Source organism: Bactrocera tryoni, chromosome 2 (assembly GCF_016617805.1).
Source record: "Bactrocera tryoni isolate S06 chromosome 2, CSIRO_BtryS06_freeze2, whole genome shotgun sequence".
NCBI lineage: Eukaryota > Metazoa > Arthropoda > Insecta > Diptera > Tephritidae > Bactrocera > Bactrocera tryoni.
The window spans coordinates 60593207-60610490 of record NC_052500.1 but is presented as its reverse complement, the minus strand read 5'-3'; the positions used below and the strand labels follow the sequence as shown (position 1 = coordinate 60610490).

Below are 17284 nucleotides of genomic sequence, written 5' to 3'. Positions count from 1 at the left end.
ATTTTGAGTATGAGTTGAAGATTTTCGTAAATTTATTTAGAAAGAAGTTACTGAATATACATATATGTAAGTATCTATATTTGGGGATGCTTTTTTATTGTTTGCAAACCTATAATTTTTAAACTAATTTTCTGTATTTTTTCTTTATTTGCAGGAAAACAGTGAAAGTGATTTCAATGGAATCGAAATTGTTTTTCACCTTAAATAAATAAGAAATAATGAATTAAATATTAGAAAAAAGTGAGAAGTGAGAAAACGTATCGATATTAAAAAGTATTTTAAGTATTAATAAAAATAAATAAATAAATTTAATCAACGAAAAAAATTCAATTAGTAAATATAATTCAAACATAAATTTACACAAATGAAATTGTAATTAATTTAGAAAATCAACGAAAAATCAATTAGCAAAAACCTTTAAAAGAAATAGTATTTAAATAAATATAAAATATTTAAATTAATAAATAAAAAATATTTGTAAAAATTAAAAAAAGAGATTATCAATACAAACTGCAGTGAAAGCAAATACCGAGTAATCCCACAAAATTACCATAATTACGCGATTAAAACCGAAATACACTTGATTACGCTTTGAGAGATTCCAGTGAAAATTCTGAACCAAAAATGCTCGTCAGCTCCAACAACAACACTGCGAACAGCAACAGCTACAATCAGCATAGCAACAGCAGTCACAGCATGACCACAACCAATTCAACGTCCACATCCACACCCACACCGGGCTGCTCCTCGACATCGTCCAATCATACGTTATTGGAACCAACAGCCGCTTGGGCACAACTGCCCAATGCAGGCAACTCAGCGTCTTCTTTAGCTGTGGCTGCTGTTGGTGGCGTGCCGGGCGGCTCGAGGCCACCATCACGTGCGCCCTCGATTTTGGATAGCCCCACCTTGGCGCGCGTGGAACGTGCACGCTTACGCCTTGAAGCGACGACGTTGCAACAGCAGCAACAACAACATCAACAAATGTACTCAAACGGCTCAAGTAGCGGCAGCAATGCAACTACGCTGAACAGGGAGGGCAGCTTGGAGCGGAGCATACTGGATCCGAAGGTAAGTGCGGAGAAGACTTCACACTGCTACAATTATAGTTTTTAGATACTAGAAAAATGCTTTATTTTTATTTATGTATATGTTAATTGAAGGTTAATGTTATGAGCACATTTCGAAAATTTTTTTTTAACATAATTTTTTCGAAAACTATATTCGAAAAATATTAGGAAATTTATGTACAATACTTGAAGACCCAATCATTATATATAACTAAAGGATATTTAACTGATTATACAATAATTCGAAAATTATTTTTCTCAGATAATTTTTTTTCGGAAGCTGTATTCCAAAAATACTTCGAAAGTGTATAGCAAATAAATTTGCTTACAATACTTGAAGAGCAAAACATGTATATAATGTAATTAAAGGATATTTAATTGAAAATATTTCGAAAATAATTTTTCTCTGATTTCGTTTTCGAAAACTTTATTTGTATTTATATTTTTATTTTAAGTTAAATTTAAACTTTTTTTTACAAATTTTTTTCCTCAGTTTTATTCTCGAAAATACTGATCTGTAGAAAAGAAAATATTTCATACACCAAACATTTATTTCTATTTATTACTATTAAAAAGATATTTTATTTCTTGCCTTTGTGGGTCCATGGAAGGTCAGAAATAATAAAAAAATATTTAGTAATTTAAAATAATATATAATGTATTCAGAAAAATATTTTTTTTCAGACATTATTTTAGTAAATAGTTTAAAAAATTTTTCCTTCAAACACTGGTTTTTTCTGGTTTTTGGAAAACCAAAATCTTTTAAGTCTTCAAAATCGAAATATTTGTTTTCGAGATTCGCAAATGGAAACATTATTTTTAGTCACACTATGAAACGTACTAATAAAGTAGAAATATGGTCATCTTATAATTTCTCACTTTATTTCAATGATGTAATCATTTTATGAAAAATATTAGAAGGTTCGAATTTTTCGAAAAAAAAATAAAAATCTGGTTTTTGATTCCTTTTTCTTCAAAACGTTTTTTTCAAACATTTCAAAAACGCTAAAACGAATAAAAGTTTCAATTGTTTGCCGCAACAGAATATTTGAAAATAAGATTCTTTGAAAAAAGTATAATGCATTTATGCAGGAAATTAGTCATAAGAAGGTTTGGCTCTTTGCAGATTTTTTTATCATTTTAATTGCAATGATTCACGTGCATGCATTCAAAAATATACCGACAGTATTCGTGTATTCATTACTTGTATTATTAAATATGGAGAGTCTCAAGCGGTTTCTTTCCTTTATTTTGGCAATATTTATGAAGATTTATAGGACTTAGCCTGAGTAACAATGGTATAACGTGGAGTTTTGACAAATAATAATAATAATATAAAAATTAATAAATTTCAAAATTTAAAAATGTGTGAATGTCATTTTCTTATAAATAAAATCAGATTTTGTCTTTTAGTTTAGCAAGGCTAAAAAACTGAACTTGAAGATATTAAATAAATTTCTGTGAAAAATTGTTTTTAATGCGAATTCAATTACAATGAAAATGTTTTCTTGTGTTTATTAAACGAGAAACTTAAATAAAAATAGCGATAACTTCGATTTATGTTTAGTGAAAATTTTCATTACTCTATTTGCTGTGAGGTTTGAGAGTGTTTGAGTTAAAATAAGATTAAAAAAATGTTTGAAGCACCCTAATGTGCATAAAAGGAAAAAAAAAATTAAATGCAAATCAGAAGTTTTGGATTTTAAATCAATTGAAAACATTTGACAGGGTAAGAGTGGAAAAAGATTATTTTTTAGGTCTAAAAACTACTTGAATGCAAATCACAAGATTTGGATTTTAAATAACATGTATATATGTATGTATGTGTGAAGGTTATTTGAAAAAATTACATTTTTTGAAACACCCTAATATATCTAAAATACAATATTTCAATGCAAATAAGATGATTTGGATTTTAAATCAAATGTATATATGTACGAGTATCTATGTGTATGTGAGGGATTGAGTTGAAAATAAAAAGTTTTTTTGGAGAACCTTAATGTAATAATATTAAAAAAATTTGAAAATCCGTAAAATATATCTGAAATTAAATAAGATAAGCAAAACAAATAGTATTTCTATTTTTTATAATAATAAATATACATAAAAACATTTTATAAAAATTTGTCAAGTCTTAGGTTTTATTAAAAAAAAATTTCTTTTTAACATAATTTTGTATTAAAAAAATGATGAATAATATAATAAAAAAATAATGAAGAACAATATGTTAGTTTAAGTTTAATTTTTCCAAAAGTGTACTAAAAGTATTATTTTAAGTTTATGGAAACTCTCCTTCTATTTCAGAAAACATAATAAAATTTTGTTCATTTGATTTCATTTCATTTGACGAATTAAATTTTATAAGTGAAAGAAATCAAGTTAAATTTCAAAGCCACCTAGTATTTTAAATAATCTAAACTAAGCTATAAGTTATGGAGCTTATAATGATGTTTACTTTACAAAATATCACTTTTATAAAGCATGTTCTTTTAAGATTTAGATTTTCACAGAAAAATAGCGGTCAACCCAGCTATCAAAGTAGCTGTCGAAAAATGACATCTATGTTTGACATTTCTGCTCAGTGGAACAACGTTTAATGTCATCGATATTTATAACCAAAATCAAACTTCTGTGATTTGAACTTTGAAACTGCTCATTCGTCGGAACCTGATATCACATATGTAAGTATGCATGTACAAACATATGTACATATGTACATATGTATATCGGGCTACTACAGGATATATGCACATAAGTATGTATATATGTATTTAGCTGTCTTGAAAACTGAACCATGAAACTGTAGTTCTTTTTAGGAAAAAGATTTTAATCGGCGATGATGCTTCATGAAATTTAAATATCATAGACACCGCTTTAATCTCCCAATAAATTGTTCAAATCGGACTGGCCTTGTATGAAAAAATTGACGAAGTATCTTTATGAAATTTAAAATAAATTAATATTTTAGACGTCGCTTCAATCTCCGACTAAATTGTTCAGATCGCACAATTATTACTATGGAAAACTATTTTATTTTACGAGATACCAGGTTGTTCAATAAGTATTGTCGTTTGATAAGAAAAACAAATTTAAAATATACTTTACTATTTAGTATGTATAACCTGCCTGAACATTAATATACCTGCTTCAACGAACGTCCAATCTGTGGATCCCTTGCCTGAAGTGAAAATCCGGAAAGTCTGTAAAATACGCTTCAACAGCCGTTATGACCTCTTCCTTTGATGAAAAACGCTTGCCACGCATAAATTTTTTGAGTTCTGGAAACAAATGGCAATCGCTGGGGTCAAATCCGGTGAATACGGTGCATGCTCCAACAATTCGATCTTTAATTCATGGATTTTAGCCTTTGTCAAAATACTCTTGTGACACGGTGTATTGTGCTGATGAGAAAGGATTTTTTTCTTCTGCAAATCGCGTCGTTTTTCACGAATTATTTCCTTCCATTGGTCCAAAAGGTTGCAATAATATTCAGAATTAATTGTTTTAACAGTTTGCAAGTAATCCACAAACTAAAATCTCTCGAATCCCAAAAAACTGATGCCATAACCTTCTTGGCCGATTTCCGGACGTGAACACGTTTCGTAGCCTAACAATCAGGTTCACACCACTCTTTAGCCTCTTGTTTTTATTCAAGATCATGATGATAGACTCAAGTCTCAGCCAAAGTGATGAATCGACCAAAAAATCCACTTTATCCTTTTTAAAACACTCCAAATGTTACTGAGAAAGTCGCATTCGAATGTGTTTTTGTTTCATTGTTAGCAAATGCGGCACCCATTAATAGAATAAAATAGAAAAGATCGGAATACTATAGCATACATATGGCTGCCATACAAGCTGACTGATCAAAATGGAGATAAAAGCCTTTTATACCCTTTTATGTCGTAAGCTTCCATAAACCAAGAATTAAGGTTTTTCTTATTTTTTTTATTTGAATTCCCTTTACTTTTAACCTTCTTTTTAACTTTTCTATGCCCATTCGCTCGCATTTAAAATAAGACCAACATATTATTTTAATAATCGCATTATTTATGACAACCAGATTTGTGGGGCTATAAGGCTTTAGAAGAATCTAAATACTTAGTTGAAAAATTCGAAAAATATGCCAAAGTGAAGTAATAAAAACTCGTCTAAATTCCAATTGTTGGGCAAACTTAATTTTGACTAATAAATTAATAACAAAACAAAAAATAATAAAATTAACTGAAAATTGCATAAGAATTTATTATATATTACATTATTCGAAATTAAGCTGATAATAAGATTTTATTGATTTTCCGCGACACAACATTCAATTCAAATACATACATACATACAAATGAATGTAAAATAATAAAGCTACTAACAAAAACCGGCAGAAATTTTTATTCTAAAAACTAATTCGAACGGAAGCAAATTTTTCATTGTCAATAACAATACAATATATGTACATATGGTATATGTATGATTACTATATATGTACATATATATAAAGACATACATACATAAGTATATGCAAATTGGCTTAGTTCCGCTAGAAATAGCACGAAAAACTTACAAAAACAAAGCAATCACGAAAAGCAGACAAAATAAACGAGAAATATATAAAAATTGTTAGCAAACAGCTGTTCGACCGTTTGGCACTAAACAAATGTTTAACACAGAAAACAAAATCACAGCGAAGCAAAGAAAAATCTAAGCATTAAAATCTAAATAAATATTTAATGTGAATATTTTTGTGCGTTGCTGTGTTTGTATATTTGTGTCTCGATAGGTGTTTTTATGTGCACATTTCTATTTGGCTACGATTTATTTGTAACATATATGTATATACTACATACATACATTTGTACATAGTCTAATACGTTGTTTTTGCTGCGCTGGTAAACAATAAAATGAAGAATAACAAACTGAAATTCTCGCGACCCGGCTTTACATTTGGCCAGCAATGTGAGTCAGTATGCCAAATGGTCACGCTCTGAACGCAGCATAACATGTAAACATAAAAATGTTTTTTATATGTATACATATGGCGATATGTACATAGAAGTATGTACTTCTGATAGGGCATATAAAATACATACATATGTATATACATACATATATATAATACCGTAAGTAATTAAATAAAAATTTAATGCATTTTATATTTTCTATATCTTCGGAATTATCTTATATGTAAATACAGTAAGTGCTAATAAAGTGACATTTGAATTTACGCGCGTCGAAGGATTTGGAGAATTATTTTTTTTTAGATTGGCAGTACTGTCAGTCACATTTCTGTCAAATTTCATGTCAAAATATTCATTAGTGTTTGAGATACGTGTCGTTTTGTGAGCTGCTAAAAGTGAGTTTTTCGTTTTTTGCGATGCCGAAATTTGTTGAGCAAAGAATTTGCATTAAATTTTGTTTACGGAATCAATTTTCTGTTGCGGATACGTTGAGGATGGTGCAGAAAGCTTTGGTGATGAGGCTATGTCTAAAAAAAATGTTTACAAGTGGTATAGTGAGTTCCAAGCCGGCCGTGAACGTGTCGAAGACGAAGAGGGCTACCATCAACCTCAACCGACGAAGCTCACGTTCGACAAATCAAAGATTTGGTGTTGAAAAACCGTCGATTCACAATTAGTGACCTTGTTGATAAAGTTGGCATATCGAAAGACTCAACCAATACCATTTTGAAGGATGTTTTGGGCCTCAAGCGCGTCAAATCTCGACTGGTACCGAAAACATTGAATGTTTTGGAAAAAAGGTGACGCGTTGAAGTGTGTGAAACTATGCTTTCCGACTACCAGGGTGTCATGAAACACATTATAACTGACGATGAGACTTGAATCTATGCTTACGACCCCGAAACAACCGATCAATCGAGCGAATATCGTGCCAAAAGAGAGCCGAGACCAAAAAAATCGCGCCAAAGTCGCTCAAAAATCAAGGTCATGTTGACTGTTTTCTTCGATTATCGTGGTGTTGTGCATTATGAATTCCTTCCAACCGGTCAAACAGTAAACAAGGAATATTATTTGAACGTTATGCGTCGTTTGCGTAAGTACGTGTCACGTTGTTTGTCCGCGATGGACTCCTTCACTATTGAACCGATTTTAGGAAAATTGAGCACACTGTGTCCAGTTCGAACCAACTTGGAAGATAGTTAAAACAATTTATAAATAATGAATACAGTGAAAATTCTTTTAAATGGACGACCTATTGAGCGGACATCTCCATTAACCATGCACATTATACCATGGACAGAAACGCTGGTAACCAGCCATTGAGAAAGCAGCCTTAAATGCGTAATTTTTTCCAATCTCTTGGATTCTTATACTGACAAAAACGTTTTCGCCTTTATTCGTAAATAAAATTTTCACTGTCTTGAATAGTTTATTATATGAACATTAGTATAAAATGTATACCATAGCAAGGCTTGGCCGGTTCCTCTAGTATGTATGTCCATATTAAAGTGGAAAAAATAATTACAATGTTTTTTCCTAGATTCCCGATTTCGGATGATAACCCAAATATAAAATTGTCAAACAATAACGGACAATGTCAACTGCCAACTGATTTTTTTGTTTTCTGCGCGTTATTTTACACAGAACAAAGTCTAGGCCAAGATTTTCAATAAAAAGCCTTCGCTTATACATACATATGTATGTATGTATGCTTTTGACGCGTTCCACTTGAGGTGGATGTCTGCCCACAAAAAATAGGTGTTTAGCGCCAAGACATCCACAATATTCGAGAAAAAGCTACGGACCAACGGTTAGTTTGTATGTTACACGTATATACATACATATGTACATATATTTCTACTGGTTAATTATGTCTACTCCAGATTTTGTAGAATTATAAAAATCGATTATTTCTGCAAGTTCTTGGGATGGGTTAAGTTTTTATACGGAACAAGCAGTAGCGTTAAACTAGTTACCAATTTCTCGCATAAATCCCGAATTGGAGCATGTTTAACGTACACTCTCCAAGCTCTGCAAGCGACTCTTTTATCGAACCTCAGCACACGTCTTATTTCCAAAAATACGTTCTTCTTCGTCGCTAGCAATGTATTCTTCAGTATATCCACAATCTGGCAATTCTTCCACTACATTCTCATCGTCGTAAACATCACTTTAATCATCAATGTCCACGTCTTCCATTATTGTCTGCTCTATCAGATAATATTCCAATGAAATCAAATATTAATTACAACAACACAATCAAAGTACCCACTGAAGCTCTGTTTTGTTGCATTTTACAAAATATCTACGATGTCTGTATTTTTACACAAAACTTAATTGATGAAATTGGCACGAAACTTTCATTTGACGCTTTAAACAGCTGATGGTCACTGAATGACTTTATACTACACACGTTGGTTATGATTATACCCAATTTTTTTTTGAAAATCAATCCTCTCAACGCAGAAATTCGTAAAGGAAATCCCAAAATTGTATGTCTTTTATGAAATATAAGAAAAAATGACACAAAAAGGTCACGAGATGACCTTGAGATAGCAGAAGAGTTAATCAATTAGAGACCTCGCTAATAGTGTTAGAATATCATTTGGCTCAGCCCAAACCGTTTTGGAAAATATTTATATTAAAATCTCAAATTTATCTGTTTGTTCTTTATATAGTTCTCCATTCAAAGATCTACTAGTTTTCTGACCTGATCAGACAGGCCAAAAGCGAACACAATTTTGGACAAAATTCAACTTTTTTTAAACGCCTTTTTTGTAAATTTTAAATTTTTTTTCGTCCGTGGGTCATTGTACAGACAATATCTTCTTTTAGAGACTCGTTTAGGTTTCAGCCACGGCGAGGCTCGAAACACTGCCGCAATGGGTGATGCTTGTTCGAAAAATATTTAATTTTTCTCTTCAACATTTTACTGCAAATACTCTTAAAATACATACATATGTACATTAGGGTGCGTCATTCTGAGGCAACCTTTTTTTTTCAAATAAAAAACAGGCTAAACACTTTCGAAAACCGAGTTTTCTCGTAAAATAATCGATTTTTCTAATGTCAAGAATCGATTCTTAATCGACTTCGACTACTGAAGATTACCACCACAAAAAAAATGATTTTTTTTCCTGTAATTTATATGGAAAACAGAAAATTTGAAATAGGCACCTCTTAATATTAATATTAAGAGCTCATCTTTTGAGTGACTTTCTTTTCCACATTTTCGAAAGTTTTTAGCCTGTTTTTCAGTTGAAAAAAAGGTTGCCTCAGAATGACACACCCTAATGTACATACATATATATGAATATATTCTTGAAATTTTGAAACACATGATTGAGTAGTTGTTTTTGTTAAAAACTCCCCAAAAAAAACGCCACTTATAGGCTGCTACACTAAGTGTGCTCCTGAAGCAGCTTTTTGTTACTTAAATACTTTTTTTTAATACAAAATAATACTTATATAATTTTTTTTAAGGATTTTTCAAACAAAACTTTTTATAGTTATAAAGCTATTCATCAAATTATTGAAAAATGTTTGTTAAAAAAAAAGTATTTGTTATTTGTTAAAATATATATTTTTTTAATTATAAATATACTTGGTGGTATCTTCGATTCACTACGAAGTAGAGAGTAGCTTATAGCACAAATCAGTTATACAAACAGATTAGCAGCACTATGAGACAATCTTAAGGCAACGTCTTCTTTGACGCTTGTGAAATCGTGATGAGCCTTTGTTGTCTCAAAAATGCTTCCTTTTTTCCAAGTAGCATTTTAGTAATACTTTTGTTTCGAACAGCGTTTATGCCTAGTGCTTTCTGTAAGCAATCATATATATTTTTTATTCAAGCCTTAAGTTTTGAAAATCCGTAAAACATCTTTACGTTATTTTTTTGGTAGTAACTTGTCCTTTGAGAGATTGACTTTAGTAAATTGGCATAAAAACAAAATTTAGTAGTATGAAGAAAGCGGTTCTAGCACTTTTATGAAGTATCCGCAAACTCTCTATTTTCGAATTCATTACCTTATTGCTTTTATACATATCTACATACTTATATACATACATACATATGTGAATTCTTAGTAAGAGAGCAGCGTTTCTTTATTTTACTTAGTATACATACATACATACATATATAAATTATACCAGTTGTTAATATGTTTCACCACAATTCAAGGTTTGATGAATCAATAACTTTTACTGCAGAAACAATTGTTTTACAAAAGTTCCACAAAGTACAAAACAATTAAATTAACTCCAATTATCAGAAACGTTTTTCCACCAGCAATCAATCTCAACTATGCTGATTTTTCTGCCAGGCCTTATCAGCAGACTTATGAGCTAATACCTCACTAATAATTATAAACGTACATATTTATGTGAAAGTTATACATATTTCCATTTGCATTATTTATCGGTCGCAAAAATTTAAAATTTTTTCGTTATAAATTTGTATTCAATCATGCGAAAAAAATGCTTGGGACTGCATTTATTTATAAATATATTTTTTTTGCCTTCGTTTTTTGTGGTCACGCACCCTCCGTACGAATGTTTATATGAATTTATTTACAAAGTATCAGCACATGTTTACATATTGCGCATGAAGCGATTAGATATTTTATCAAATATGTAGCAAATCCACTGACAATTGCAGCAACAAACAGCATGAAAATCAAATAAATGAATAACATTAATAGATTTGAATGTTTGAAAACCTGAATGGATAAGTTTTGAGCAGATTAGAAACAGAAAATGGAAAAAGGAAATTGGCGAAAAATGCTCGTCAGTGAATTTGTTGTTGAATTCAAGGTAATGTTTTGCGAATAAAAATATGAGATAGTGCAAATAATTGGGTATAAAATGTTTTTATTTTTAGCAGAAGAATTTAAAAAATTTTGCACTACCTGGTATATTACATACAGCTGCCTTCTATTCATTAAGCGTTACTCTCCATCTAATCAAATGAGAAAGATAAAAATACTTAATACCGTATAATACACTACGTGAATTATTCATAAAATTATATTCACTTTTCACAATTAACAATTTTTTTCGTAAATGCAAAAAGTGCTTAAGTATATTTTTATACAGTCTGGTTTTGAAACCCAAAAAATTCCCCTTTGTGTATGCCCTTTGATTGAAATGGCCAGATCCACTAAGAGATCAAGGCATTCTATCACTAAGCTTGATGAAACCTTAAGAGTTTTCAAAACCGCTTGGCTTTCTGCTTATAAATACAGTACATGAATACATTCTTTAATTGATGCGATCTCCGCTTGGATATTGCAGCAGGCTGGTACTTGGAAGTCGATTCTGGTATATAATTTTGCTGTAAAGACACAACCTCCTATTCGATTACTTAGTTTCGAACCATTCTATGTGTTTCTATGCATCTTACATTTCACATTTTGCTTAATACTATACGATTTCGAGAATCGAAAATTCCTCTGGCTTGGAAGAGAGTAATCATTAGATCAAATGACCGTATTCAAGGCATTTATTTCTCGATGAATGTCTAAAGCCGAAGAGATGTTTTTCAAAATTCATAAATCCCTCGAGTTGATTGAACGATTAAAATATAAAGAAAATATTTCATATATCTCTCGTTAAATGTAAGCTAACCAATTAAGCAATAAGAATTATTAAGAGGTTGGAAATAAAATTGTTTACTCGCCTGTAAAATAGAATATCGGTTAAGTAAACCGATTCGGGTTGTCATGTTGTTATGTCGTATTGTACTACTTGACAAAAAACTGTCCTCATGCCTAACAATAAATTCTTCTTCGATAGGCGACCTCAGGAACCGTGATCGTCTCGAACAAAGCATTCATGTACTGTAGACTTTACATGTTTTGTATGGAAACATATTTTGCACCATTTTTAAATCATAAGTAGGAAAACTGTTTACTACAGAACCAGCTGGGTGGAATTTATTCATTATTCATATATTTTACAATTCAAATTACTTTAATAAACCAAAACCAGTTGGGACTGCGTAGCCGAACTATGAAGATTACATATTTGACTAATTGCTGTTAACCAGATGAGCAGCTGTATTTAGTAATATTATGAGGTTATATAGTACATGCATACATATGCCAAGTAGTAATTGTTGTAGATGAAAGGGGAACTATTTTTATTCCAAATAGAAGTTTCTACTATTATTAAGTTCATTGGGCTAAGCCGAAATGATTGGTGCTTTGAGTGAGATCTCAAATACTTTTGGCGAATATGGTGGAACTATCTATCTTAGTTACATAAATTTTGAATTATTAGGAAGAAGCGAGTTTTCCTAACAATGAACTGAGTAATTATAATCTTCCGTAAATTTTTAAGCTTTCCATACACATATTCATAAAATTAGAACAATATATTATCAACCTCCAAAGGACTAAGAAATATAAAATTCAAAAGCTGATATTTTAAACAGAAAAAACATTGCTTTGGTGTAGTGTGGGGGCTGGTGGAATAATCGGTCCATATTTCGTCAAAAATGATAACGGTGGAATGTAACCGTCAATGACGACCGTTACGGCTGAAAACCGATTATTTGATGTCTGACCTGAATTTGAAGCTCGTGATCTCGGCGACATTTGGTTTCAACAAGACGACTCCACTTCCCACAAATAGTATCAGTCAATGAATTTATTGAAAGAACACTTCGATGAGCAGATAATTTTACATTATGAGCCGGTCGATTTGGCCACCAAGATCGTGTGATATCACACCGTTAGACTTTTTTCTGTGGGGAAAATTATATTCCAAAGTCTTTGCAGACAATCCAGCTTCAATTCAGTCCTTGGAGCAAAACATCACGGGAGTCATTCACCAGTTACCATTAGAAATCTCGAAAGAGTCTTCGAAAATTGGACTCAACGGGTGGACCATTTGAGACGGTGCCGTCTTGAAAGAGATAACCTTCAGGAAATGCCAAAGAATAATTTCTCATCCATTGAATTTGAAGTTTCTGTGCTTTTTCTTTAAAAAATAGGGTCAACCCTTTATAACAATTACTTGAAGTGTGTAAATTTAATATATCTTAGAAATATTTGATTGTTATTCATAAACATTATTTTACCAGTTAGTGTGGCAAATAAATAAAAATTCATAAAAGCTCCACGAGATTGGTGCTCCAGAATTCATGCAGGAAATTCCATTTAAATTATCTAAACCGAGTCACATTCACATTAGCCGAGACGAGCCTGAGTGAAAGTCTGATAGGCAAGGATTAGGCAAAAATTACACTGAATTGTGTTTAGTTTTGAGAGTTTTGGACTAGTAGCATATTAAGAAGTTCACACAAAATAGTCTTGATGGGCATATGTACGTCCAACCAGTAAGGAAGAGACCAAAACTTTCCAAACAGAGTGCATTCTCTCACAACTTACACCGATTTTGGACTAAGAAAAATATCTTAGAAAAAAAATAAGCGAATTAACCAACAAAACTGCATTCCGAATAACGGTTATTTAGTGCATAGTTGCTACACACACATATCTATGCATATACTCGTATAAGCAAATAGTCACATGATTGCATTTAAGAGCAGTAATAAAATGTAGCGTAAAAGCAAAAACAATGCGATAAGCAAACGTGCAACGGCAAAATCGAGGCCAAAAGGGCAGTCAACTGGCACAGCAAACTAGCGCAATTTATCATCGGACATTTCCTCTTAATTTCTTAATATCCGCCACACAGCCGCGGTGGCATCACTAACCAACAACGAACGCGTGTAATTTGTTGGGCGGCGTGCGAAGGGCCGGACAATGCTGCGCGGTTAAGCCATTAAACTGCTATGCTATGCTTGGAAAATGAAATCTGTGGCAAGTGGCATGTGGGTGCGGTGGTGTGTATGACGAAGTGTAATATTATGTGTGTATGTGTGTGTATATGGGTCGTTTCAGCGTAGCACATTGTTGCTGCTTCTTGCTTTTCACTCTATATGCGCTTGAATTGAAATTAATTTTTTGCGTCACCTTCGACTGCTTGCCCCTGCCCTCGTTATATGTATGTATGTATGACAGGTGCTCTAATTTGGATTTTTACAAGTTTTAATACAAAGATTTCTCCCCAGTGAATTTAAACGCTTTCCCTATTTGATGATGGTGTGGCGTGCAGTTTGTTATACCCTCGACAGCGTACGTTAAATTTGCCACGAATTTCGTTAAAATCAGGAAGAAAATTCGAAGATCTTATAGAATATGTATACCTATGAATGATCAACGTGACGAGCTGAGTCGATTTAGTCGTGCCGGTTTGTCTGTAAATACGCGAGCTAATACCTGAGACTTTGAGATATTGAACTGAAATTTTGCTCACATAAATTTTTCTCCATGAAACTATACATTTGGAATAGATTTTTTTGTTGAGATATTTTCACGAAATTCGGCACTTGTTATTGTTCAAAGTAATGGTATAATCTCCGGAAAAATATATGACTGCCATACAAACTGACTGATTACTCTCAAGTCTTTGTATGTAAACTTTTTAATTTGACGAGATATTTTCTCGAAATTTGGCAAGGATTATAACCCAAGGCATCGCTACAATTTCCGCAAAATGTATTCAAATCGAATCACTATAGCATATAGCTGCCATACAAACTGCTTGATAAAGTTCTTGTATGGAATCTTTTTTATTTGTGAAGGGTATTGTAGCTTCACAGTTATCGGAAGTTACACTTTTTTCTTGTTTCTTAAAGCTTTTTCCTCGGTTTTGTGTGCCTTTACAAATTTTCTGCATTTGGCTGAAACTTTCGCAGAAAATCTACTTTTAATATGCAACGCATTAGAGCCGTTTGTACTTTTAGCCTACTTTGCCGAGTTTTTATTAAATTTTTGTAGACTTTTTCCTGCTTTTTTTTTATTTTTTCAGTTTTATGCTGACTTTTCTCGTGTTGTTTTATTTTTTTTTAGAAATTAGTTTTTTCACAGCATGTAACAATTTTCTCGCAAACGTTCCGCTCTGCTTCACAAAATTTGTAATTTTTTCCAGTTTTCTGGCTAAACTTTATCAAAACTTGCAGATTTTTAACTTTTTTTCTATCGAAAGAGTGAGCAGAAGATCACATAGCAAACGGCAAAAGTTGCATGCCACACACAAAGAAATGTGTTATCGATTTTCAACTTGGCTGAAAGCTAAATCTTTGTTAGCTATAAATTTTATGCAGCCGTGTCCTTGGTAGCATGGCATAAAGTAGAAAAGTTAAGTGCAGGCTTTTTACATGCATATGTATATATGTTTATAAACATATAGATTTATATATACATACATATGCTATGTGTAGTTCTGCATGCACTAGGGAGGTTCTAAATTTAATAAAACGTGCGATTTGTGCAGTGTGCCTCAAATTATTTGTATGGATGATTTCATTTCCATATCGATTGGCGAAAGAACTTGATTTTGAGCGCTCAGTGTATGACAACTAAATGCTTTAGTGATCCCATTTTAAAAATTTGTTCAGGTGTTATAGCTACTTATGTCTTCGATAATAATCTGTATTAAAACTGGTGAAAATATGCCAAGATATCTATATATATAAAAGAGTTTTCCATACAAAAACTTGATCTTAAGCGCTCAAATCTGGACAATTTCTTTAATTATTCTACCATTGGCTTGAAATATAGTCCCTGCCAATTTTCATGAAAATATCTCTGCAATTAAAAAAATTTTCCACTGAAGGACTTGATTATAGTGGTTCAGTTTGTATGGCTTCTTGGCGCAAAAAGAGGTGGGCAACATTTTATATCGAAATATTTAAAATTGAGAAACTTATTTGGTTTTATATAGACAGAAGAAGAATAGATAGAGTGGCATGGCTAAATCGAATCATCTCATCATGCTGATCATAATGTAATATTTTATAGGGTCTCCGATGTTTTCTTCTGGTTTTAAAAAACTACGTGGCAAACTTTATAAATCCCGTTTAAGAAGTGAAGTGAAGTATCATATAAGTATATATTAATTTAATTGTATTAAGATGTAGGTGTAACAACAAATCTTGTATTCTATCCAACTAAATTTTGACAGAAATTTGTCATTAGTGCCATTCACAAGAGTACCATAAAAGTAGTCTTATTTGGCAGCATTCAAAGAAGCGGTTATATCACTCCTCGTTACCTCAATAAGAGATAACCTCATACTCGTTTTTATGGTACTAAACTGACGAAATTTTTTGCTGCTTTTACATTTAAAGTTTTGATGCTCTGTTGTCAAAATTTTGAGCATAGAAATGGCGAATCGAAGACACCTATTATATCAGCTGTTGAAAAGACAATAAGCCCAAAGTGCTTGAAACGTTTTCCAAAAATTGTATATCTAAAATCGTGTCTTTATTTACACAAATGAATAAATAAACTCTCATGAGCCAGCCATTTCAACTTTATAGCACATTTGGATGTTATTTTTCACTGTAATTTGTCATTGGTGACATACAAAATAGTATTAGAAGTCTCAACTCTGTAGAATAGAGCTTGGCAATATACCACTTCCATGAGACAATCGCATACTTTCTGGTATCGAATTCTACTCAATACTTTGTTGGCGGTTCTACAAGAAATTTGCTGTAAAGAGTAAAGAAATGAAGAATCAATCGATGACGGCTCATTTATTTCACAAACTGAGTTTATTAATTGAATTGTTGCGCTTTGGTTAGAGAAATGCAATATAAAGAAATATTTTACCGTATTTAAGAACCACCCTAATTAGCATTATCCTTTTAGATATGTACTCCATATTTACATGAGTATATACATATATAATATTTACAACCGCATAATGTAACCCTAAACACATATGCACTCATATACTCACATAGGAAATTGAAAAATGCCCACATTCGTACACAAGTAAATATAAATGTCAATGTATGTATAGTATGTATTGTTTGCAGTTAGTTATATTCATATGTATGAGTGACATGTACAAATATTACTAAATCTATAATGCTTAGACTAGGATATTGCAATGAAAAGCTTCGCTTTGGCAACGAACCTTATTCACAAACTGAATTTATTAGTTGTATTTGGCTGGTAGCCTGTTTGCTCTTGATTGTGTAATCATGCTGTCCTAGTTGCCTTGCACATTGAAATTTAGCGTTCAACTATAGTAAAGCTAGTAAGTTGTTATTGGTATGTAAGTATGTATGTGCACAATGAATCCACAAATGGCTTTTATGCACGCATTAGCGTGAAGCCTTTGGTAAGAGTTCGAAAGAGGAAGAGTTGAAAGCAATATGGCGAGCCTTGAAAAAAAAAT

The 17284-nt window shown here is 31.9% G+C and overlaps 1 protein-coding gene across 2 annotated transcripts in view; it reads left to right on the top strand.

Annotated features, from left to right (window-relative positions):
* Window positions 1-400: 400 nt before the first annotated feature.
* Window positions 401-17284, top strand: part of LOC120767673 — a 160190-nt gene continuing 143306 nt past the window's right edge. The window contains exon 1 of one of the 2 annotated variants that reach the window (XM_040093846.1): window positions 401-1071. In XM_040093846.1, the coding sequence (XP_039949780.1) occupies window positions 625-1071 (447 nt within the window). In that variant the 5' untranslated portion in view covers window positions 401-624. The remainder of the gene's footprint in view (window positions 1072-17284) is intronic. The other variant, XM_040093847.1, reaches the window with a different exon arrangement.